The sequence below is a fragment of the Corvus kubaryi genome, unplaced genomic scaffold (assembly GCF_017639235.1).
Source record: "Corvus kubaryi isolate FWS band 111438036 unplaced genomic scaffold, C.kubaryi_AGA036_p1.0 71, whole genome shotgun sequence".
In the NCBI taxonomy this organism is placed as follows: Eukaryota; Metazoa; Chordata; class Aves; order Passeriformes; family Corvidae; genus Corvus; species Corvus kubaryi.
Genome location: NW_024582059.1, coordinates 12,487,487 through 12,512,441, shown reverse-complemented (window position 1 = coordinate 12,512,441; position 24,955 = coordinate 12,487,487). Strand labels below are relative to the sequence as shown.

Sequence of the window (24,955 nt, the reverse complement as noted above, 5' to 3'; positions counted from 1 at the left end):
TTGCAGCTTTTCAAGTAAGTAGCTCATGTGTCAGTAGAAGTCCATTCAGTCTTGTGCATGTAAGGAGGATCATAAAACATGTAGTTGCTTATCTACAAGAATAATTTATATGCATTTGCACAGTTACTCTACTTGGAGGATTGTCTAACAAAGTAATTAGAAGGTGGGTGGTTTTTATAAGGTGCATATAGTGCTCAGCTTTTTCTTTCAGACCTTGCTTGGCTTTGCAATTATTTTGCTACAGTGTAACACAGGCAAACATTCTGTTTATTGATCACCTCCCCTTTTCCATAGCCAAATGGCAAATGGAAGTACTGAATGTTATGGAGCCATTCACTACTGTCAATATCTTATCTTCTGAAGAATAAAATGAGGCTTTGTAGAGGAACTTTTGGGGCAGGAGTGTGGTTATACTCTTAATTCTTGGAAGGAAGAAAGTATTAATTACAATTAACACTTAAAAGAGTTAAATTATTGTTACTGCTTGCTATTTCAGAATAGACCACGGACTTGAAAAGTACAGGACACTGTAAAGGACAGTGGAATGGGGTGCTTTGTTATCATCCCCAGTGGTGAATTTGTTCCCAGTGTTTCATCAAACTGGTAGGTACTCAGAAACATCTTACCTGTCATTAGTCACCTAAATGTATATTGGCTATCTGCTTATATTTTGTGATTTAAGCTGATGAAAAAGATGGAAGAGTAAACACTAAAGAGGAAAAGAGAAAAGACATTAATGAACATGGAGAACAGTAATAGTTGGCAAGCTTGTAATGTAAATAGATATTGTAGAATTTTTGTCTGTGTAATGGGGATGATGCATGAACATCTGATATCTAGAATCATCCAAACACATTTTGCAGTCATGCTAATAGGAATTGTTTCAATTTATCAGCATGACTTCACTAATGTGAAGAAAATGTTTAACCTAGTCAAAACAGAATATGCAGCTTTTGCCTTTCAAAATTCACTTGTTAGTAATTCGAAGTAAATGAAGTAGGCATCAATGAAAAATAGGTCATAATAGGAAGGTAATTTTACCTTATGTTCCCTTTTTTTCCCATATATTGTGGAGTTTTATTAGAATTGTATGTTTTCAAAAGCCTTTTTGAAATTAAGTCTTTCTGACTGGCTTTCATTGAAATAGTAGCACTTCAGAGCTCTATAGCCTTTCCAGTCCTGTTGGGATGGTTATACAGGGTAAATATTATGTGAAAAGTACTTGCAGAAGCCAGTCCAACTGAGAAAAATACGTTGTTTATTTTAATTTTAGGTACTGTACAGACAAAGCTGAATTATCTTAAAAATCACCACAAATAATTCATCATGTTATTTAGGTGCTTTTCCCCTTGTCATGTCATCAGATCTAATGGTTCTTTCTTAATTTATGACAGAAATTCTGTGGAATAAGGTAAATGTCAACTATAATGATGCTGTTTGTTGTGATGAAAACACAGAAAGAAGGAAATTATGTTTAATGCATCAAAGAAAGAAATTTCAAATAGGTTATTTCAGTTACCTTGATTTAATATGTCTTTTGGGGAGAAGGGAAGGAAGGAAAGGTGAGGGATTAGTACCAAAAGTGACAGTGTGAAAACATGCGTCATAAAGAATGGTTAGAGACTCTCAGATACAGAAACATATTTCTCTCATCTATGAAGGAAGGATTCTTTTAGAGACTACTAGACATAATAATATCCAATATGTAATGACCAGCTGGTGCCTTCTGGCCTGGAGAATTGTTTGACTCTTCGCATAAAGGTAGTAACTCATACAGTTCTCAAATTCGTCAGCCATCTTTTTCTACCTGGGTCTTCATTTGGTTCAGGTGATGCTTTGTTTGTTGGAAAAACCCAGCACCAATAATTGTAAAGAGTAAAACTTAGGCAAGACATGAGATTTATTTTGCACTGAGAATTATTTTTTAAAGTCAGCACACAGGAATGAGTGCACATCCTAGTTCAGACCTTGTGTTACAAGAACTTATCAAGTGTTTCTGGGATCCTGGTACTAAAAACGTGTAAGTTTAGAGGCAAAAGTAATTTTTTCTCATGCTGCAGCTGCTTCTTGAAAGAGACCAGAGGATGTTCCAATGCACCAGGAGAAAGAATGGATAGTTTTGGTGAGGACTTTCCTGTACTGCAAATTGGAAAATTCAAATTCTGCTTCAGATTTTATTACATAGGATCTTGAGAATATGTTTGTCTTTTTTGCTTCCCTTCCCATCTCTAGTTTTCTCCTGTAATCGGAAGTTACTATATTGTGGTGAGGACTATTTTGCTATACTTCTTGTGCTGCATCTGCCACAATGAAATCGTAGTCTTGCTAGTATTCTCAATATAACAGTAATATAACACTAATGATTATTACTGAATAAAGATGCAATAGAAAAATATGTAGAGCTTTGCAGGTGTCAGCCTAACGACAGTGTTAAACAACCAGCAATGCCTGCACTATTTGTGTTTCGCAAATAATTGAATCCTATTTTTGTTAAACCACCAGATTTAACAGACTTCTTGATACCTTTTCCAAACAGGTAAAAGACTCTAGTGTGCCAGGTTTTCCCCTGCTAGATCCATGGGCTCACAGAGCAACAGTAATTCTGTTTTCCCACACTACGCTTTTCTGATTACCTCTTCCACCACTTGCAGTAGGAAAGACTGAGCTGATTCTGGTCTTGCATTATACAAAGCAAACAGCATGTGGCATTTCTGGTTCAGTGATGACTTCCAACTGGCCTTTCTTTTACTGTCACAGTTGAAACTGCCTTCTCTCTTCTCAGCAGCAGTGAAGGCATAGAATGAGCCCAGTTAAAATGGTTCGCTCTTGGTTGGCTCTTTCACTCCATATAGTACCCAGAATAGTCTGAGTCCTTCAGCCATGTGACACTGAAAGGCTAAATGAAGAGCTACTTGGATCTGAACTGTGACTTCACTGTGCTCTGCCACCGCTCTGCTGTCTGCCACCAAAGCTTTCCTACAGATTTCTCTCTACTGTAACATGTTGTGTTCTCAAAGATAGTTTTCCAACCTTCCTGACTTCTCCTCCATGCACGCTTTCTCCAGGGATTGGTATATTTGGCTTGGTGCTTCTCCGTCATGGTGGCTTCTAGCCTGTGCCTAGAATGAGCCCAAAGTCATCAATGGATGTTGGGAGAGGAGGTAGGAGTAAGATGCACAGAATTGGAGCAGAAAACACTCCCATACCCTTGGGCAATTACTAGGAGTGCTGTTTCTGCACTCTCACTGCCAGTCACACCCTATCCAGGTTCTGAGACCCGCCCAAGCACTTGCTGAAAGTCACTCCACTCCTGCTGCCAACAGAAGATCCACAGGTACAAACTGTACCTGTGTCTGCAGCTGTCAGCATATTCCCTGCTTCTTTGCTTCCCCTATGGGCTTTCTCCTCCATTTGGGATGTGCTTTTCACCCAGCATAATTGTGATGTGGCTTTGGCAGAGAGTGCCTTGCATGTCTTTCACCCTCCCACAGCTCTTGAAGGGAAAGAAAAGAAGGGGCAAAGGGACGATAGCAACAAAGGCTATGACCGTGCAATGTAGGGAGTAACAGGAGGAGGAATAGAAGGACAGGAATGCCAGCAAGACAGAAAAGTGAAACTGTATATTTACCATGTAAAGTACAGTAAATCATCTTTGGGAGGAACCAGGAAAGACCAGGAGCACAACAATTCTGCAAAGAGCTGAATAACAGGGAGTTTGAATGAGAGTCTGAGAGGCTGAGGAGGACAGCTAGCTGGGTTATTACAGAGACAGGAAGGACTTGGCATTAGAAGATTTGGCTTAATATTCGCTGGACAGAAGTGGCAAGTGAAGGGAGAATTTATTCTCTGGTTTCCTTTTAACATAGCTAAAATTGAAAAGATGTTACATATGTATGTATCTCAGAACATCACATTTGCTCTGGCACCAATGAAAGGAATAACTTGACCCCACTTTTCTTCTGTTTTGTTTTCTCAAGGTTTTTTTTTCTGTTCAGACCATGCCAAATAAACCTTATGGCTCTTAGGCCCTGTGTCCTCCTCCCTCCAGCAGCCTAATAGCTTCTAAGCAAGGTACATCACAGGATGGCTCAGGCAACGTAGGAGATCTATAACATGAGTTTGAATGGAGACAAAATAAATCTACCTCAGCAGCAGTCTCTGCAAAATCACTTGAAAACACTGGTTGCTCTAAGGGTTGACTTTACTTCATAACCACTTTCTAAGTTTTATGTAGTGAGGCTAAAGGATAAAACACAAGCTCTCAACTAAACTCAATTGTATTGTAGTTTTTGAAAAAGCAGAAAGCTTTGAAATCCTTGCTATGTACTGCATCAATACTCTTTTTTTTCTTTTCCCAATTCTCCAGCCCAGCAGAATAACTCTTGATTCTGGTTTTGTGATGCATTCATTTGTGATAAGATATTCAAGGCCACATCATGCACTGTCTGTTGAAATGCAGTAAATATTTAATGTTCTGTTTATTTCTGTAACGCCCAAATGAAACTACTTTCTATCTATTTACCTATCTGCATGTGCGCACACACACACACACACACACACTCTTGGAGATATACACACATTCACATATTTAAACCATGTAGAAACTGAGTGAAGGAAATTGGAAAAAGGGTATAATACTTTGCATTTTTTGAAAATGAACAAACTAGTTAGTCCTTAAGCTATTCCATTAAGGCAAGATTATCCACTTTATTCAGGAGGGGTGACAGAGGTCCAAGAGTGTATGTTTCACTCCAAGTGTGACAGGACAGATGGAGTCAGTATCTGGGCCACTACTTAGAATTGGAATGGTTTTATTAACCTGGACCTCTCTTATAATGCAGAGAGCAACCTAAAAATTGGCAGTAGGCTAAAGCTTAAATTTAAAGGTTATTTGGCGGTCACTGAAGCAAGTCTATTTCCTAATGGACAGATGTCCACTTAACTAAAGCCCTCCCAGATGACTTCTTGTCTGAAGCTATGCCAGGTAAAGCAAAGACTGAGTGGATGTGTCAACTCAAGTAACCTCTTAGAGAGAGCAGCGTTCCCCGACAGTCTGGGCACCAGCTCAGTGGCACAGGAGCATTTGCTTGTGGCACATGGTCTCTGGTAGGTCTCTCAGTCAGTTGCTTTATATCAGCACTTTTAGAATGCAAGCAGTTTAAAAAAAATATAGCATTGCAAGGTGAGGGATATTTGTCAGTTTGTGTTTTGAAAATGGGGGGAAACTGTGTTATTTAGATTGAAATAGTATTGTCAAATGGAACATGTTGCCCTACATAAATTAGGGTTGGAGGCTCATGGTTGGTTGTTTTAGTCATGAAATATTAATCTGGCCAGCCTTGAGTATACCAAGTTTTAAATTTAGGTACACCTTCTCAGAACCTACATAATAATAATTATAAATAGTGAGAATTAATATTAATAACTTTTTTTTTTTGCCTCATGTAAATTAGAATATGATCTGGGAATGGTGTCCTTATGGGGAGATCCTGTGCCCATTGAAATGGCTCTCTACATGTATGTGTCTTATCACTGTCTGAATTTCTTTGAATACCTGAAGGATCTCCTGGGACTTAGAATTAAACAAATGAAAAGTTGACCTCTGCGTGGTCAGAGCTGTTTGTATGGCCAAACAGATGGGGAAGGGGGCATTATCTTATCCAAATAAAGGGTTTAGATTACTGAAAAGCAGGTGAAACTTTTGGCTTTAGCTCTCTCTCCTCTGAAGACAGAAGCTCAGGTCCCAGGCTGGCTTGGTTAAGGTAGCAGTGTGTTTTATGTGGGTGTGAGGAAATAAACTTTAGATATACACTTTTTCCCCGCACTGCATCTGTTTTACAAGAACAGCCTCTCTCTGCTGCTCCTCCAGGGGCTGCATTAACGTGCAACACTGTAATAGCTGATCAGTGCAAACATAAGGTACATCAGCCATTAACCACATTTGAGTCAGACTGCTGGAAAGAAGACAACCCCTCCCTGCTGTTAAAAACCGTGGCTGGTCACTGGTGGCACTTCTCCCACGGACACCAGCAGTGGAGCTGGAGTGACGTTGAGGGACTTGAGGGCATTTGGGGAGGGAAGTCGTAGCAAACAGAGAGTGGCATGGCTGAAACCTGTGGGACTTCAGCTTCCAAAGTTCCTGAGGCAGCAACCGCTGAAGACCTGCGAATGGTGATTATGGCTTTTTTAGGAGCCTGGATGCGCTCATTATTTTTTAGGATATTTTCACAGTATTGGTAACTCCTCCGTTCTGAAATTCTTTCTTTCCCCTAGGTTTAAGTTTCTGCAAATGTTCTGTTTCTGTTGAATAGAAAAGACAATTATTTGTTTTTAATATTTTTATGATACCTTGAACTAACCACATAGCACAAGATTTTTTTCACTCTGTTTAAATGGGTTTTGTTTTTAATGAATGAGTATTAAAGAGAATGGAAATGAGGAAGTGAAAATTACTTTATATCTGTGGTAGATGTATATTAAGTCAATAATGCGTTCGTTATTTGAAGTAATTTTATTTGAATTTATTTTTTAAATTCAGTCTCTTTCCTGTCAATTTTTTATATGGTGTTCTTTACCACTGGAATTATTATTCAGAAATCCACTCAAAATTCTTTTTTTGTATTAGTTAGAGGGTATTTGTGAGCTACAAACTCTTGGCTGTCTCATGTATTCTGTTATATGTGTCTACAGAGTTCTGCAAAAAATTCCATTTAGTGTGGCCAGTTTAGGGCACTAGAGGTTTTAAAGAGTCAGTAAGGACATCTGGTTCCTAGATAAGGCCTCAAAATTCTTAGTATTATCTAAACTGAGGATTAAAAAGTTATTATTTTCCAAAGGTTTCCATTACATTTCTTATTCTGCCTACTGTGCATTGTACATTATTAAAGAGTACTGCTCTGACATGCCCCCCAAAGAAGTGAATTAACATTTCGTGTGAACTCTGTTCTTTTGTGAAGAAGTAATAATGATTCAAGCAGCTCCAAAAGTTTCTCAGCTGAATCAAAATTTATTACTTGTGAAATTAATGCCCATTACATTCACTGATACTGTGCATAAATTGTCATTTGTAGGAAAAAAATCCCCTCTTTTTTGCTGTTTGCCCTTATTGATAATAGATATGTGACTTGTAGAGAGGATAGGGACAAATGCAGCACATGACTGACATAATTTGTGAGACTTTTGCTTCACACTGCTCATCTCTTGTTCACTTTACATGCCTTTTGTCTCTAAAGCAATTCTAGTTGTGATTTGTTACAGGTCTTAGAAGAGAGAGAGTCTATTCTAACCTGTGAAAAGATGAGCCCTGACTTGTGCTTTGGATTGGGCTTGAAGCCTTTTGAGTGTTACTATTTGTAGAAAAGTTCTCACCTGCCAAGGTGGACTTAAGCAAAGTCGAAATTGCTGCTGGTGCTTTTTCTTGGTAATGTTAGTTATTTTTGTTTGTTTTTCTTTTAGTAGAATCAGTTGTCTTGCCGTTGGTTTAGTTTAGCTCTTCTTGAAATGCTTATTTCTCTCTCTTGAACTAAACCCTTAAATTTTATAGGTATACAGCTGTTTTTGCCAACCAGTCCCATAGCTGAAAGAAGACAAATGCAAGTCAGGAGAAACAGGAGAAATATACAAGTTAGTTATGATGAATTTAGAAGTATTATAACTAAGAAGATGCCTTCAAAAGAGGTTTATTCTGAAGAAAATTGGTTGATCAACCTCTCACTGGTTGACTACCAGGACTTATCAATGGCTTGTGTCAATTTAGGATATAACTACTACGTTATGAGCACTTCTTTGATTTCTGCTTCCTGTCTCTAGTGGGACTAGAAAAATCAAAGTCAGAAGAAAGTGTAGTAAGACATAAAGTGGGGATTTAGCCTGTTTTATAGGAACATACTTAACCTCTCTGTACAATTCTCTGTCTGTGTAATGGGGATAATGTATTTAACTACAGCACAAGACGTCTGAGGATTAATCGGTTAATGAATTCATAGAATCCTGAGCATGAAAAGTGCACTCTAAATGTTTCCCATAGAATTTTCTCCATTACCTAAAGAGAGAGGAAGAAAAAAGCTAATTCATTGCTTTAAAGAACTGTGCAAATTCCATCAAGAACACAGATAATTAAAGTAATATTAATAGATTTTTAGGTCTTCATTTTCCCCTTGAGGCCAGGTGTCCCTGATTTTTTTTTTTTCTGTTCCCGTTCAAGTAATGTCCCTCAGTTGTCAAAGACTGAGGAAGAAGAAGTGCCCATCTAGCTTTGAACTTGATCCCCACAGTGAAGTTGCAAGGTTAAGTAAATGGGGTGGGTTGGGTTTTTATTTTAAACTGAGCATAACACTTCAAAAAGGTTCTCTCTCCCCCCTCCCCCAATGTATTTTTAGGTTGTATGCACTCCTGCCTATGTCTGTTCCTTAGTCCCAGTTGAAGATTTCAAGGGAGTCGAGGGCTCTATATTGTTTCTCCCATGTATTGCAGATAGGGGGAGGAGGTGGTTATTAGAGAGAAGCGCTCTCACTCGCTCGCTCTCTCTGTTTCTCCCTCTCTGGCTGATAGCACTTATCTCTCGCTCTCTCTCCTTCTCCTAGGTGATCCATTTCTAGGCAACGTGCTGGCTGGTGCTGGAGCTGCCAGCTCTCTCTGCATCCCACCAGCAAAGCAAGCTCCAAAAGCAACCTGCAGACCATCATCTGCTTTCCTCTGCCTCGCTCCGGGTACTCCTCCTCTCGCTTCTGCCCTGTCCAACCACCACCTTGCGCGACAGAGACAGCACGCTGGGCTCCATTGGCAGATTTTTTTTTTTTTCCTCCAGTTGTGGGAAGCGATTTTTCTAAGCGAAGGGTGGGGGGAAATTTCTGCATTACTGTCTGCATTACCTTGAAGTTCACTTTGTTTTTTGGCCTCCGGGGGGGCTTTTCCTGCAGGAATCTGGCTGCTGGGAGCGGGATCGCCTGCTCCCTCGGTCGCCCGCTCCTCCCACCTCGCTGAAGGCGAGCTATTTGCTGCGGGCTCCTGGGGCTTCTCTGGCCAAGAGGGTTTGTGCGTGTCTGCTTGTGTGTGCGCGTGTGTCTGTGTGTGTGCGCGTGTCTGTGTGTGTGAGCGTGTGCGTGGTGTGGGTTGGAAGTTGCTGTGCAGCAGCGGGACCGAGCGGATCCCTGGACCCAGCGGAAGGATGGGGATTGTCTGACCAGCAGAGGCGTCTGCTGCCCGCGGCGGCGCCCGGGCTGGATGGATTTGCTGCCGGCGCTCCCAGCAATTCTGGTGCTGCCCAGGAGCCCCGCGAAGTGACGCGGGGTTTCGCCGCGGAGAGAAGCGCTAGGAGCCCCGGGCTCGCTCCCTGACCAGCCGCGGCTCTGCGCCAGCCATCGGGATTTTACACGCTCCTCTGGCTGCACCTCAAACTCTTGGGCTTCCTGCGCTGCACTGTCCTCCACGGCCGCACCGTGTGGCGAAGAGATCTGTTGTTGTAAAGCCTGGACCTCTGGAGGAGATGGAAGTTTTCTCCCTCATCCTGGTCGTGTCCGTCTGTTGGACTCGAACCTGGAAAGCGGCGATTGCAGATTCAATCATTCATATCGGTAAGGGGGTGCTGCGCCTGCTGGTGCTGCTGGACACTTTTCCAGCTCTCCTTTGCAACCTTCCCTCTCTTGGAAGGCTTTCCCCCTCCCCCCGCTGCCCCTACTCTCTTTTTTCGCTTGATCGCTTGCTTTTTTTCCTGTTGTTTTGTCCCCTCTTATAACTGCTTTCCAACCAGGATCTTAGGCGTCCTCTTTTTCCCCTACTGCGCTGTGTAAAGGTTTCTTGGCGGCGGGGTATGTGCTTTAGACCTTGAGGTTTTGATGAGGCTGATGATAGGGGCGCCCAGGGCTCGGGCGCTTCCTCGGTTCCTCCCCACCTCCCCTCAGCTCCAACCTGCCTTCCGCTGCCCCGGCTCGCCCTCGGCCGGGGGAGACCCCACGCCTCCCCGAGTTCCTCACACCGCGGAGACGGCCACGGAAAACCCCCACCCCCCACACTTTTTCTTCCTTCACACCCCCCATCCCGCCTTCCTCTCCCGCGGCGGAACAGGTGGTTTGGCAACGTGAGCGCTTCCCCTGCCGCGGGCGGGCAGGGCGGCCGCGGGGGCGGGGGGCTCTGGCCGTCCGGCACCCCCTTCCCGGCCGCCACCCCGCCGGCTCCAGGCGCGCCTCCCGGAGACGCGGCTCTCGGGAAGGGCAGCGGCCTCCCCTCCGCCCCGGGGGCAGGGGGCAGCTCGGGTGATGCCGGTGCACGGCGCTGCCCGCACTCCCGCCGCCCGTGCCCCCACTCCCGCCGCCCGTGCCCCCTCGCTCCCCGTTATCCCGAGCCGTCTCCGGCACGCCAGCCCTCCCTCTCGGCGGGCGCATCCCTGGGAAGCGCCGAGCCCCGCTGCCGAGCGGCGCTTCGCTCCCGCGCCTGGCGAGAGCGGGTCGCCCCCCTGCGCCGGCCGGGGATGCGCGGGGAGGGAGAGCAGCGGGGATGGGGAGATGAGGAGAGGAGGGCGCTTCCCCCGCGGCCGCTCGCCCATCTGCAGGCACCGCACGCAGGCGGAGCGGGGGCGGGCGGGCGGCCGACGCCGCGCTGCCCCGGGGAAGGTGCATTTGGGGGCAGGGTCCCGCCGGGGTTTTGGGGAGGTTCCTGAGGCGGTGCCGGCCCCGTCTGTGGGGCAGCTGTCGCTCTCCCCGGGGCTGGCTTTATAAATATGTCTGCCGGTGCTTGTCGTGGGGACCCGTAGCGGGTTTCTCTGGAAGGGGAAGCGGGGAGTGTTTGGAAAGCCCGGCCGTCAGGAGCTTTCCTGCAGGACACCGATATTTGGGCAGCGGTGCACCAGCCCTTCGTGTAGCCGTCCCCGAGCCCACAAGCCACCTCTCCCCTTAGGTACCGCAACTTTATAGGGGTCAGTCCTTTTGGCTGTGTGCGACTGAAGCAGCAAATATTGCACGGGGAGGTAGCGCTCTATGCCCTCCTTTTAAAGGGAGAAGGACTTTTTAATGCTTCCCAGTTGTAGACTGTTAAAGCGACACTAGGAGACAGCCTTAGGATTTCTTTCTTAAGAGCTTGTAACAAACGATCACGTCCTAGAATTTGGGGGGAAATTTTGACTGTGTGGCAGATGAGTTTCTTTTCAATCCACTGCTGCCCATCCTCCTGGCTAAAGGAGTGCTGCTGGGCAAGCTGTATGCCTTTGCATTACCGTCAGGGGAGACAGCAGCTTTCCTCCCCATGTGTTAATGAAAATTTGTTTGGTTTACTTGTTTTATATGATAAATGCATCACATTTTAACTCTCTTTTTAAATTTTTTTATAATGCTGTTAGTGATTAGATACATCAACACAGTAAATCCTCATTGAAAGCAAAAAAAAACCCAACCCAAACTAGCAAAACCAAAGTAGTTGCTTCTCACACAATTAATTTGTCTTGAGAGACAATTAGTACAGTTGACAAGGGGATTAACTCTTTTTATAGACTGGCTTATGTTGCCCTGAAAATGGCAAACTATGTAACTGTTATACAGAGCTTTAAATCTACTAAAATGAACACTCTGAAAATAAATGATCTGAAATTAGAACTGTTTTAACAGTAAGTGGTACACAGCTAAATATTCCAACTTGTATAGCTCACAAATGAAAATTTGGCCCCGAGTAGCACCACTGTATTTTGTGACCTGGTCTTCTGACCCCCTTTTGCTGTTTTCCACTCTTACTAAATAAACTTATGCAAAAAATATTTAGACATAAGTAAAAAGCTGTATTTATTTAAATGAGTCAGCAAAAGCAGTAGCATGGTACTCTATGAAGAAATTAACTATAGAAGAACTCTTAAAGCCAAAGAAAAGACCAAAATGCTCAGTTCAGGGGAAAAGAAATTCTACCAGAGGGAGTACTGATGCCTTAGGCAACAGACCAAACAAATGCATTATCTTTTTTTCTCGTTCTGCTGTGCTAAGATATTCAAGTGGAAAATATTTTCCATGTTTGAGAGGGGCAGATGGTCATAAGAAATAACATGCTACCTATGAATACCCTTTTCCTAATAGTACATACTTTTTTCAATATAATGCACAAACTCTCTTAACTTGGCTGTGTTTTATTTTATGTGTTTCCTGTAAAAGGTTTCTTTCTGTCTCAAAGTATTTTATCAAGCATCTCTTAGACAATGACAAAAAGTGTTACAATTTAGTGAGTAGACATTAATGACTTGATGATGTCAGTGGGAGGGATACAGTGGCTGATACCCATCTATGATAGTGCTTTTTCATATTCCTGTCTTCTGTGCACAGTTTCTAATTTGATCATTAGAGCAGGTCTGTGTGTATGTAAATGTGTACATTTAAAAAAGAAAGGTTTTCCTATGTCATATTGTAAACATCGGTAGAGCTGCTTGTAGTCTGTACGTTTCTGCTGCCCTGCTATTATAAATAGGAACTGGCAGTTCAGAAAGACTACATTAAGCACTCTTGTGAAAATGGTGAAATGAATCGACTCCACTATAATTTTCCTTACCCTTATATAAAAAAGAGAGGGGCAGGGTTACCATGTCAAAACTGTGCAATCCTGTATTATGCTGCTTCTCTCAACCCGTGCATTGATTGAGTAATTTCATCAGTCCCACATTACTTGATTGCTTAGAAGTTTCCTAATGATCTGTATGCTGTAGGAAGAATCTGGAAGTCGTGAGTGGAATGGTAATGATTCTGTGTTTTATGAGGCTATTCAAAAAGTCGCTCTGATTTATGTAGCTCGAAAGCTCCCAAGTCTTTGAGATTAGCCACGCTGCCTGATATTTTCTTCATACATCAGTCGTCCCACACTCCTCACTCCCTAAACAGGAGTTTAGAAGAGTGTTTTAATTAAGCAGGGATTAGGTGGCATTCCTTGTCAACTGCACAGTTTGCATATGCTTTATATCTTCTACCGCTGATAGTCTCATGCTTTTATATCTTGTACTTTGTGCTCATTATTTTCCCCTGATATGTACACACTTATGGATTTCCTATTGTGCCTATAGAAACATATAGGCAGATATGTGTGTTTTAGGTGCTGCAAAATCACCCAGGGCAGCAGTCACATTGTGTGGTAGAAAAGTTTTGCTGAAAAAATACACTAAAGTATTTTTGAAGGCTAATTAATCTAGTTCAGCCTCCCTGATTACTTCAAGTTGGTTTTCATGTTTATCAGTAACTTCAGTCATACACAGTCAGTTTACTGCCCTTGGCTTTTTTATTTTTAATGGGAAAGTCATAAATATATGTAAGATACAGTTATATATATATTATATATGCTTCTACATATAATTATACATCTGTTTTTAATATATATATTTTTATATACAATATTTTTTTTTCTGAGAGAGAAAACTAATTCTGCTCTTACCTCACTCTTCTCAGCTTTTAGACTTTGTAGGCCAGGATTGCTGCATTCCTTGTATTGGACAAGTTCCCTATATTGCTGGGTCCTTAGCTTTGGCTCGTACCTTTAAGTTCTTCTGTACCATAGTTAATAATATCAAGGCAATTCCAACATGGGGTCTATTGCTTGTTTCTCCTCTTGATATTAGTGGTGACTAAAATGTTTTTGTTTTTTTTTTTTTTTGTAAGGGAAAGGGATTCTTGTTGCTTGGTGGTATGCACGTCCACGTTTCTTCTTGTAAGCTGATGTGCTACAATGCAGCTTGGGTTGTGTTGTGAATTGGTAATGGGGATTTAATTTGCTGTGCTGTTGGTGAAGCCTCATTAGGAGGTATGTAGTGTATGCCACTAACTGTTCATTACAGTATTCTCACATACATTTGTAAAGCACAGGACAAACAAGCAAAACAGATTTATTAAAAACAAATAAATCTCTGTGTGCCTGCAGTGTCCACAGAGGAGCACTCAGGTCCCTGTTTTCCTTGCTCTAGGGTGTGGGAAGGTTACTTGCTTATTTTAAACACACCTATGAGTGTAGATCTGGAAACCCAGCGTGCTGGGGCTGAGCAGCCAGGAGGTTCTATTAGTAACTGTGTTCTACTTAAATGCTCAGCCTGCGTGACAAACTCTCTGCTTCTACGTGCGTTATTTCTGAAACACTTTCCCAGGTGCTTAGGTTTGTGGTAGTGTTTCAGTCCCTGTGAAGTGTGTTAGTTACTCTGTTGCTAAAGACGGATGACTTTGCATGCCATGGATTAGGATTTGCCATCATCCAAAAGCATGTTTGCCATTAGGTGTCACTGCTTTCTGGAGTGTTTCTTAGTCATCCTCAGGGCCTGATCCAGAGTCTGTCATAATCCAGGTGAGTTGCTTAGTTGACTTCAAAAGATTTTAAGCTGAGCCTGTGGATTGCTGACCACAGCAGGCAGCTCCTTTTCATGTTCTTAAATAACTTGTAGTGTTATATCAGGTTCCTTGTCCTTGATAAAGGCAGAGTAAAAAAAAAAAAAAAAAAAAATCAACCATCCGTTTTCAAGTGGTGCCCTAACAAATGTCTGACATGGCAATCACTGCTGCTACTCTGTGCTTTCACATGAGTACTTAGGGATGCACTGAGCCTTTATTCTCACAATGCCATCTTTGAAAAAACACACTGGAGAAAAATCTTTCAAGACTGTGACTGCATAAACCTACCAACTAAGGTTCATTTAACTTAATGAACAAAGGCATTAAGTATGGTTCTCTTCCACTCCCTGGCCCTGTAAAGCAAGTGGCATTGGCAAGAGATGACTTCTGTAAGCCATTAGGTTACTCCCTAGATACAGACTTGAACTTACATTATTTTCTTCCATTTGACGTATAGCTATCTATAATCTGCCATGACAGCCTGGTTTTGGCTGAAATTTATTGGAGGCTTTTGCCTTTTGAGTTGAGGTTTGTATTTTTACCCTTTGTTTACTGCTACTCCATTGCTTGATTTTTTTTTTTCAGCATAGTGAAAAAAGGTTTTAAAAACAGTTTATGTGTAAGAGTAGTTCTATTTGGCTATCAGTTTCTAATTAATTTTCTTAATTACCTGGGTTATATATGACAACATGGTAACACTCTTTCCATCTACACTCTCTCCAAACATATTTTGTTTTGTATCTTTAATGTTCACGAACTTACTAGACACAGATAATTACCATTGATGTTTGGGCTTACAAGCGACCAATAAGAAAAGGAAGTAGTATTCAAGTATTTTGAGCAATTATAAGAAAATGATCAAACTTTGAAAACATATTTTGCACATATATTATGATACATGGTGGTATGTGCCAAAGGTTGATTTCAGGTAATACATTGGTAATGAGGCAAATTCAGATACCTTTCTGCGTCTGCAAATTCAATTGTTGCTTTTTTTTTTCTTCTTGTTTTTTCATTTAGATTTGAATTCCAGAAGAAGTAAGTTATTATCTAAGCTGTTGAAATTTTGAAGAAAACTTTAATTTCAGATTCAGGGTTGGCATGCATGTCAGAACTTGGGCAGCTCCACACCTGCGCATCCTATAGACCTTAGAGTCCAGTTCATAGCTCTGGTCATGCTCACACCCATTTATGAGAGCCTCAAATACAGTTTGTGCTATCTAGAAGTGCCAAGAGCATGACTGTCACAGCACAAAAGTAAAGCATAACAGCCAGGTTGTTGGCAACCTGACAGAGTGGCTGGGAGCTGGTCATGACAGCTCATGTTTCTTTGAGGTGTTTTGTACCCAAGGCTGGTGGTGTAGTCCCTGGCTTCCTACTGGGCTTCCTGCATACAGATGCACTTCCTCTCCTTCTGTGGTGTTACATTATCTTCCTGCATCATGTATTATGTCTGTGAGGAAGTAGTTGCTGGCCTGTTGCTTGCAGTAGTTACCAAAATGAGTTTTGTTGGCCTTTTCCGGAGTAAGTGTTGACCGTGGCTTCCTCGCTCATCTAGGCTAGCAGGCTGTATTGGAAAAGGTGCAATACTGAGGGAGTGCAGTGTGACACGTGGCGTGGAATATGTGCTAAATGGATAAGTTTGGTGCAGTGCTAGTTAATCTATCCTCAATACCAGGTAACGAAGGCCTGGGCAAAGCCTTCTGGGCGCAGCTTTAAGCTGGCTTGTCCATCTGAAGCAGCACGAGGAGAAGAGGAAATGCTGTTGTCACCCCCACAGAGGCAGGATGTAGTTTTGTGTTCTTGTCATAGTAATTAGTAAGTAAAAAAAAAAGTAAAAAACCAAGACTGATATGGAAGCATTTGGAGGAGGAGTGGGTGAGGAACAGGTGTCTGTCTGGATTTCCCATGAGCACCGTCAGGGCAGTTCCCTCTGCTATTCTTCAATACAGGAGTCAGGCTTTGGTTTCTGGTTATTGCTTGCCAAGCAGTTGTGAGAGCTGGTGGAGTAAGGGAAAGATTCTCTTGTGTCTGCAACCACTATAATTAATAAAGGCTTATGTGACTTGGAGAGTCATAAGTGATCTCTCTAATATGGAGGACACAGGCTGAAATTGAAGGCTAGTAAATGAAATGTGCTGGTGTTTGGATGACACTTCTGAAACCTGGCAAGGGAGCGTGTTTGATATTGTGCAGTGCTGTAATTTTGTAAGGTTCAGAATTTATGTCCTAATTTCAGTGATAATATACTTAATTCAGAGAAGGAGGTATTTTGTGTCCTGTATTGTACCGCAGAGTGCACTTCAGCTGGAGAGACTTCTTCCTGCTTTGGTCTGGGACTAACCACAAAAGCTCAAGGAAAGGATATTGTGAGAGCTGTAAGTGCTGCATTAAATAAAAAGAAAGAAAAGCCCTCATAAAAAGTGACACTTACTTAATGAGAAAGGATAATACAGTAACTACAGCATTTCTGTATAGCATTAAAGTTATGGTGGAAGAGGTGGTACAGAGGCAATTACTCTAGTTTTAGTCAACTGTAAACTGGATGGATTTGTAAGAGCAGGGTTAGATTTAAAGTAGATTTCCATTACACACATTAGTTGTGAAATGATGGGGGAGTAGGGTGGAAAAGACGAAAGGGAAAAAGTCTCTTGAAAGTTATGCTTGGTTTATCTGACAAGCTGTATAATCAAGAGGAAAATGAAAAAGAAAATGAGTAAAAATGCAAGGAGGGGAGGAAAATAAGATATCAAAGGCAAAAGCCACTAGTTCTGTCTGTTTCTATTTCTTTAGGAGCTATATAATGCTCCTGTAAATGCTATGCTCAATGGAAAAGTTCTGAACCGGAAAGGGGAAAATGTGAGGATACAGAATTTAAATGAAGAATTAGATGTGTATTTTAATGTATTAGATAACACTCTGTGCTGAAATGTTAATTATTCCTAATTGTTTTATTTGCTTTACCCATGAATAAAATATCACATATCTAATAAAATATGCAGTGAAAATAACTGTAAAATTCCTCCTGGAGCCTTTCATGCAGCTTTAAAGGATTTAATACCTTTTTTTTCATTGCTTTTTAAAACATTAACTTTCTGTAATCAGTTGGATTGCTAAGGCCAATATCCAGTGAACCTAACAATAATTGCTTGTTTTGCAGAACAATTTTTTGTTAGTCCAACCATATCTTTCTCAGAGGCTTAAATCGAGTTGGTGATTTCATTATAATAATTCACTTGTGATAAATCAAAATCAAACAGCACCACTCCAGTGCTGTGGAAAGGAGCTCTGGATGATAGCTCTGGAGAGAGCAGAGGATGGCAGAACAGCAGACCTGAATGCCAGGCCTGGATTTGCTGTGCCTAATTTTAATGTATACAGATAAAACAATTTTGCAAACCCATTTTTAAATAACGAAATGAAACTTTGTACAGGGCGGGTTTCCCTGCCTTGGGATGCCAACTCCAGACCTCTGTTTGGGACCTAGACCTGATGACAGACAGTAAATTGCTTTGGTTTTAAAGCATGCAGGAACTCATCTCAGTCAAGCTCAGCCTCCTGAGCCTTTGGGATGTTTTGAAGATGTCAGTTGTATTTCTCAGGTGCCAGGACACTACTGCAGAGTTACCTCGCTGATTACAATCACTATTAAAATTGTCTGGCAGTGTACCCTGGGCTAAAAGCACACAATGGGGGTATCTCCAGACCATACACTATTAAGCAAGGATATTTCTTTTTGTATATCCTTTGCCTTCTTGCCATCTTTATAGTGTTCAACCTAAACACTTGAGAAATATTTTAAAACCTTTTCATGTACTAGAGAGTTGTTAAAGGGAAAAAGACAGTAGAAAAGATATTTCTTGCTCAGTGAAGCCACTGTAGGGTAATGGCAGTGTGTGGCCAGTGTACAGCGTGGTCTGTGGAAAGACGATAGCTATTTTAGGTCTTATTAAAACACATTAATTTCTCCCTTTCATTGTTTTTATTAGTTTCTTTCTCACATTCCAGGCTCGTGGCAAGAAGTTGTGATGGTCACTTTGTTCTATGCTCTTAAATATCTGCTTTTAATGTCCAGGAAGAAAAATTGAAACATACCATAACACAAATATTTGTTATTTGGACGGATAAAACTGTTTTTTCTCTGGAAATTTCCTTGGAACTCCACTTATTTGACCTTTTTTTGAGACAAATACACCTCGAAAAGTTGGTTTTTATTCTTAAAGGTAGTCTTCCTTCAGCTCTCCTCTTTGGGAATAAATAGGCTGAAGAGTATTGAAGTATGTCCACTAATCTATTTGCTAGAAACATCTTTAAAGATTTACTATTCTGGAGCTATTCTAGCTCCATGTTACAGGTTGATAGAAAGCACTGTGTATGTATTAATGTATGCATATAGAATATATAAATAGGTACTTTTTCAGTAGTCAGAAGAACATTCTTATTGAAAGTATTTGACTGGATTTTTCTTTAATTTGGGATGGTATTAGTTTCCACCTTAAGTAACAACACGAAGATTTGGGAGGCTTTTTGCTTGCAGGCAGGAAGCCTAACGTGAATACAAATCATGAAATGACACCCCACCGTGCTGGAAGTTGTACAAATATGAAACAAAAAGTTGGCTGTCAGGAGATTTGAAGATGAAGTGAAAGAGAGGGCTTGGATCTGTCTGCGACTCGGTTTGTACACCTGGAGACTTGTGTGTCTTTTGAGAGGCAGATTCACTCATTCATGTTTGTGAATGATCACTTTGGGTACAAAGGGATGAAAGCAGGTAGAAATATCTACAGGGATGTCCTGTCAGGGCAGGTGCTGTGTGGCTGGTATCAAAATTTCCTGATCTGGGGCTGTGAGGTGAAAGAGTTGACAAGAAATGAAGGGCAGCAATGTGTTTATAATTATTACCTACAATATGTTATTGCCAGTAACACTGATTAAATTGGCCAAATAGAAACAATCATTACCTCATCAGCTGCCACCATGTTACTCTCTGAGTTTACCTAGTACAGGAGGTAATGCATGGTTATGCATATGCCCACTCTCACTCTCTGTCTCACTTGGACAAATATTTCATAGTACAGTTTTGGAAGACTAGGTAGGAGGAGAAAACCCCTTCTTGGGAAAGTGGAACTATATATGTTGCAAAATTCCCTACTTTGTTTAAAGGAGATACTTTAATATAGTCAATTATTCTGAAAGTATCTGCAGCCTCATTTGGAAGTCTTGCGAAACTTTTGTACTGCTATGGAAATATTATTGAAACAATCTCGAGAAATGATTTTCCAACTCCTGGAAGTAGCTCTCCTGTTATGGAATTGGATTGCATCCTGGAGATACATGAGAAACGCTCATTTACTTGAAAAAGTTCTGCCATTTTTGGTGTCATTGCAAAGCGATGTCAAATAAAATGTCAAATATGTCAAATATGGCCTATGTCAAATAAAATGGCTGAGGGGAGCGGGCCGGAAAAAAATACGTGTTCTCTGCCACAGAGATTCTCTGGGAGCAGGACCACTATGGGCAGGGTTCTGGTGGTGCCTTCTATGTGGGAGCTTTATAAGGGGATTAGCAGTGGTGGGAGTTGGCTGGGTGGTAAAGGGATGCAGGAAACATTTGGAAGGGTTGGCACGCATGACGGGCAGCCTATCTCTGTAAGAGTACAGGATGCCTGTACTCAAGGAATAGCAGGAAATGTTATGTTTGGAGACTGGGCTTTATGTTTGGGACAGGCCTTGTAGGGGAGGGCTATATGCCTATGCATATGAGAAAAGTTGGGAAATCCAAAGGAGCGAGGGACTGGAATGGCACAAATATTACCGAAAAGATTAATAATATAATGTAAATGATGCTTTGAGAACAATATAGCTAGGAGATAATATTAAGTTTTAAAGAAACTAAATTATACATTAGAAAATGGGATTGTTTCTCACTGTCTAGCCTCTATAGCTTTTACCATACAGCATTTGGTTTGTGTGATAGACCTTAATTTTTTGAGTTTTTTCAGCCAATAATTGTACCTGGTTATTTGGCAGAAAAGTGAGATCCATTTTACCTTTGTATTGTTTAATACTGTTGTACACAGATGCAAACAATGAGTACTGAGGTGTCATCTTCCACTCCTCTCCTCCCAGGGTAACTCCAAGAGTATTGTACCTTCCTGTGCCTCAGCATTATCTTAGCATTTTATTTCATCGGCTGGTCTGTACCATGCCTCCTTTTAAACTCAGCTTCTGTGGCTGGTGAGTAGGAGGAAGGGATGCACACAGCCACAGCTTCTGCTCCATTGATTTTTGACCTAATTTAGGAAGGAAGGAAAGGGTAAATAATGCAGCTTCTGGATGCAAAGCCTGCCGTGACTTTCATGGAATGAGGGGGCGAGTGCTAGTTTTCTCCTCATCTCAAATAGCTGCATAGCTTGCTTTAAAAGTTACATCTTTCTTCAGTGAAGCTCCAGAGTGGTGAGTGGATCTCCTTTCACACTTATCTTGTGGCATATGTCCTCATTTGGTCTGGTTTTCTGTCAACATCCTCCTTGTCCAACCCCCATTCAAGGCAGTAAAGGCACAGCCACTGGCTTGTGTTTCCTGTAAATGAGACACATTAAGAACTGGGATAGTAGTTTTTTAAAATATTTTTCTGTTTGAGGTCAATGATTTCTAACAACAGGGAACGATGTGTGGAAGGAGGAGGTAAATACTTCCTCAGGGGAAGGTAGATAATGATAGCATTTGGAAACTGCTATTGCTGAAAATCATCTTAGGATTTAGTCATTAAAAAAAAAAAAAAGAAAAAAAAGTCTGTTCATTAAAGTACTGTGGGGTTGGAGGTTTTTAGCATTTTTTTAAAGGGATGCATTTTTCCCCCCATTTTTTGTAAGACTGCCAAATGTCCCTGAGGCTAGAATTAATTGGCTCTTTGTGTTGTGTCAAGTAAGGAGTACAAGTGTTTTCAGAAAATACTAGGTTTACAGACTTCCACAGAGAACATGAAAGGGAGAGAGGGGCTAACTTTCTATAAACAAGGTCCTTGCGTCATTTTGTACCAGAAACTTGGAGTAACAAATAGAATATTGAAATTGCTGGTGTTGGTGATTTGGAAGCTGTTGGAATCATCCCCGTTGCCCTCATCCCTTCATTCTGACTAATCCTCCCTTCAGAACAAGCATGTGCTGATTTCTTTTGCTCTCACCTCCAGGCATCTGCAATGAGTAAACGCCTGCTCCTCAGAAATAACCAGCATTTGGGTTTTTTGAAAGAGGTTCAGGAGTAAGGGCCATGGAGATGTATTTTGTTGTTGGCATTGCTTTGGTAATACAACAGAGGTTCCTTGTTGCGGTTCATTTCACAAATTCCCCCTGACCGTTTTAGATTTGGAAGTATTTTATCATTTTTTAATATTGCTATTTCAAAGGCTACTTCTTAAAATGGATTGAAGCCAGTGGATGGCAGCAGTCGTAGATGTAAGCTTTGAAATGGCCCTTTTATGGAGGGGTTTGAGAAGTAAGTCTTGGAGCCGTTGCATTAAAATTCCAAAGTGTTAACTTAAATGTAATAATGCTCTGACAAAGTGCTACTACCATCTGCTAGTGAGAATTAGTACTATTTAAAAATCTCCATAATTCCCAGAAAGAGCAGAGGAGTCACGGCATGAAGAAAAGTCTAACTCTAAATTAGTATTTTAGTTCAGGAAGTCACAAACTCTTTGTGGGGACCACTGACTTCTAGAGATTTTGTGTCACACTCTCAGCTCACATAAAGGAGTAAATATTTGTGGTATATGACTAGAATGGTGCCTGTTTCTAACTGTTTCCAGCTTGGTCCCCAGTTTCGAAGCAGAATCCTTTTTATTTACAACCACTTCTCATCACAGCAAGAATTCAGTGGTAACTAAAAATACAGTTTGCATGGTAAAACAACAAGGGAGTGTGTTCCCCATGGGTATGTAAAAAGCTTCATTCCTTATAATATAACTTTTGTGGACTGACAAACAGTTCTTTGTTCAGTGTTCCTATGGGGTTTTGAACACCACCTAAACACTCAGCCCTTTCTGCATGTGGAAGTTGAGCTGCACTGAAGAGTGTGAGCTGTGGCTGGAAATGTTCTTGGTACCAGAACATCTCCATCCCTAGATTTCTCTCAGCTGAATATGCAGAAGTAATTCAGCTTCTGGTAGGAAGAGGGTCTGACCAGTTTTAAACCTATTCCAAAAGCCAGTCTAACTTACTGGTATCTGTTAGGAAATGCTTTCTGTGATAGTAATAAAGCTACTTCACTCATATTAGCAAACAGCCAAATCTTGCACAGTATTTAAAGAAGGGAGTAAGAAGAGAAATCTAGTAATGACAGACTACAAGTAGTTGTTGCATTGTCTATTTTAGGAAGGATTTTGAAGATCCATATTAGAAGATGCATTTTATAAAAATTCCATTTGAGAAGAAAAGGCAAAATGTGGCCAAGTGGAAGCGTTTTTCGTGTCTTTCTCTTCCTCCTCCTAGAAGGATTTGCTGAGTTTTGTTTATTCATAGTCTTGCATGGAGTATAACTAATGTTCTTAGCTTGCTTTGCACAGAAATAGATCATATCTCATATTCTTTTAGCTGAAATAATCTTCATCAGCATTTCTTGCTGAGGTACAGGTACTGTATGTCCATAGGCCTATTGGTGCAACAGCCACGTGGCCCATGTAGCTAAGACTGGCTAAGTCAAATTCTCCTCAGTTATAAACCAGTTCTACCCTGCATTATTCTTTTGTATTATTTTTTCTATGCTGGAAGTACAACTGGAACTGATTGTGTGTTTGAGGAGTCAGGTCTTTCACTTGTTATTTTAGGTGTAAAGATTTTCACCTCTTCCAAAATGCCCCTCAGAAACCCACGCTGCTTTCCTTGTTTTTCATGTAGACAGGCTGATTACCCATAAAGTTACTTGTTTGAGACAAGTAACTGTAAATCCAGGATGAATGAAAGATTTCTTGTCTGTCTGTTACTCAGTTCAAGCTACTATGTTGTCTTGTACTATCACTGAGTGGTATTTTGGTTTATCTGATGTGAGAGGGAGTACAGAGAGCCATCTTCTATTGTGTTAGCAAACCTCTGTGTGAGGCAGAGGGAACAGAGACTGTTTGAACTGTGAGAATGAGGTCTTACCATAAGTATATTCTTGTCATGCTCTTACTTTTTGCTTAGACAGGTTTTTCTTTCCATTCATATCTGGTGTATACAGAGAAATAAAACCAGATGGATTTTTCACACATTTACAGTGAATAATGGCCGATGAAATAGAATTGCCCAGCCCACAGTTGTCAGTCAATAAACCTGCCCCTTGAAGGGATCGCTGTTTTTTGTGACTGGGTGCTGAGTAATCTCTGCTGGGTCTGTCACATGGTGACCTGCATGAGAACGAAGCCAGATAGATTCCCACATCAGTTTCACTGCTTGTCTCCTTGTATGTAAATGTTTATCTTGCCTTTTAAAACTGTTTCAATACTGACAGATTCAAAGCACATACGAGCAGGAACTGAACTTTATTAAGAAGTAACTCGTGAGAGGGCTAAGGAAGCCAATCTCTACCTCATGAATCCATTATTTTTGAAAGGACTCAAAGCAATTTCTAGCAGCTGTCTTTTCACTGATCCCTCTAGTTCCCAGCATCTTGATGAAGAATGAGATTGATTTCACCAGGAGCAAGGAAAGGAAGCACTTGTTCTAGCACCAAAGAGTAAGGAGCAAGGGAAAAGGTGGTTGGTGATTTGTTGCAGGACTTCATGAATTTTGCCTCCAGGATTGAGTATAAAAAAGGTAAAGTGCTGTGCAAGGCACACATTTATTGTCTGCTTCTTCCTTTAGAATCATTGGAATTTTCTTAAAGCTGTGCAGAGAGGTGTTTTGTGGGATTTAAAAAAAAATTCTAGAAGTGCTCAGAAACTTAGTCCTTACTGCGAATCCTCCTCTGTACATACCTATATTTGTAAATAAGCAAGTGTCTTTTTAAAAGTGTGATTGGCAAAAGGTAGAGTAGCCTGGCTAAAAGTGTTTTGGGTCTAAATGGCACAAATCTGAGAGTGAGCTCGCACAGGAGTATCCTGATACAGTTTGATGAGGAGCCACTCATGTTAGCTAAACCAGCTCATAGCTGGGCAGGTGTAAGGTTCTCCTCCTTTCCTTACCTTCTCACCAAAACAGCTTGGATGTGCTCCTGGCCACCCCTGACTATCCTGTTTTGTGTATGCAGCTGCCTACCTATGTCATTCCCAACAAGATTCTCTCATCCCATCCCACGCTTCCCCTTATTTTCCTATCACAGAAACCACTTTCAGAGGGCACTTAAGGCTTTAGCCGCATGCCAGCAGTTTCCTGTGCTCGTGAAATGCCAAGGGTTGAAGCCAACAAAGTGGAGAGTTCTCTGCTCCTTAGCAGGTACTTCTAGCAAGTTCTCTCTTCAGCATGTCTTGGGCCACTCCCTCCAGACAGAAGTTGATACCAGCAATGATATTTATTGTCACAGAACCTATGTTGCAAAAACCTGTGTTTATGGAGATCGATACGTTTGAGATGAAATGACTGTGTATTGGCATGCAAGCATATTTATGTTGAGATCTGGCAAAATGGTAGGGAGGAAATGGAGAAGTTTCTG

At 41.4% G+C, this 24,955-nt stretch overlaps 1 protein-coding gene across 1 annotated transcript in view; it reads left to right on the top strand.

Annotated features, from left to right (window-relative positions):
- Window positions 1-8,517: 8,517 nt before the first annotated feature.
- Window positions 8,518-24,955, top strand: part of GRID2 (glutamate ionotropic receptor delta type subunit 2) — a 473,900-nt gene continuing 457,462 nt past the window's right edge. The window contains exon 1 of the mRNA XM_042050040.1: window positions 8,518-9,572. Coding sequence (XP_041905974.1) covers window positions 9,485-9,572 — 88 coding nt within the window. The 5' untranslated portion in view covers window positions 8,518-9,484. The remainder of the gene's footprint in view (window positions 9,573-24,955) is intronic.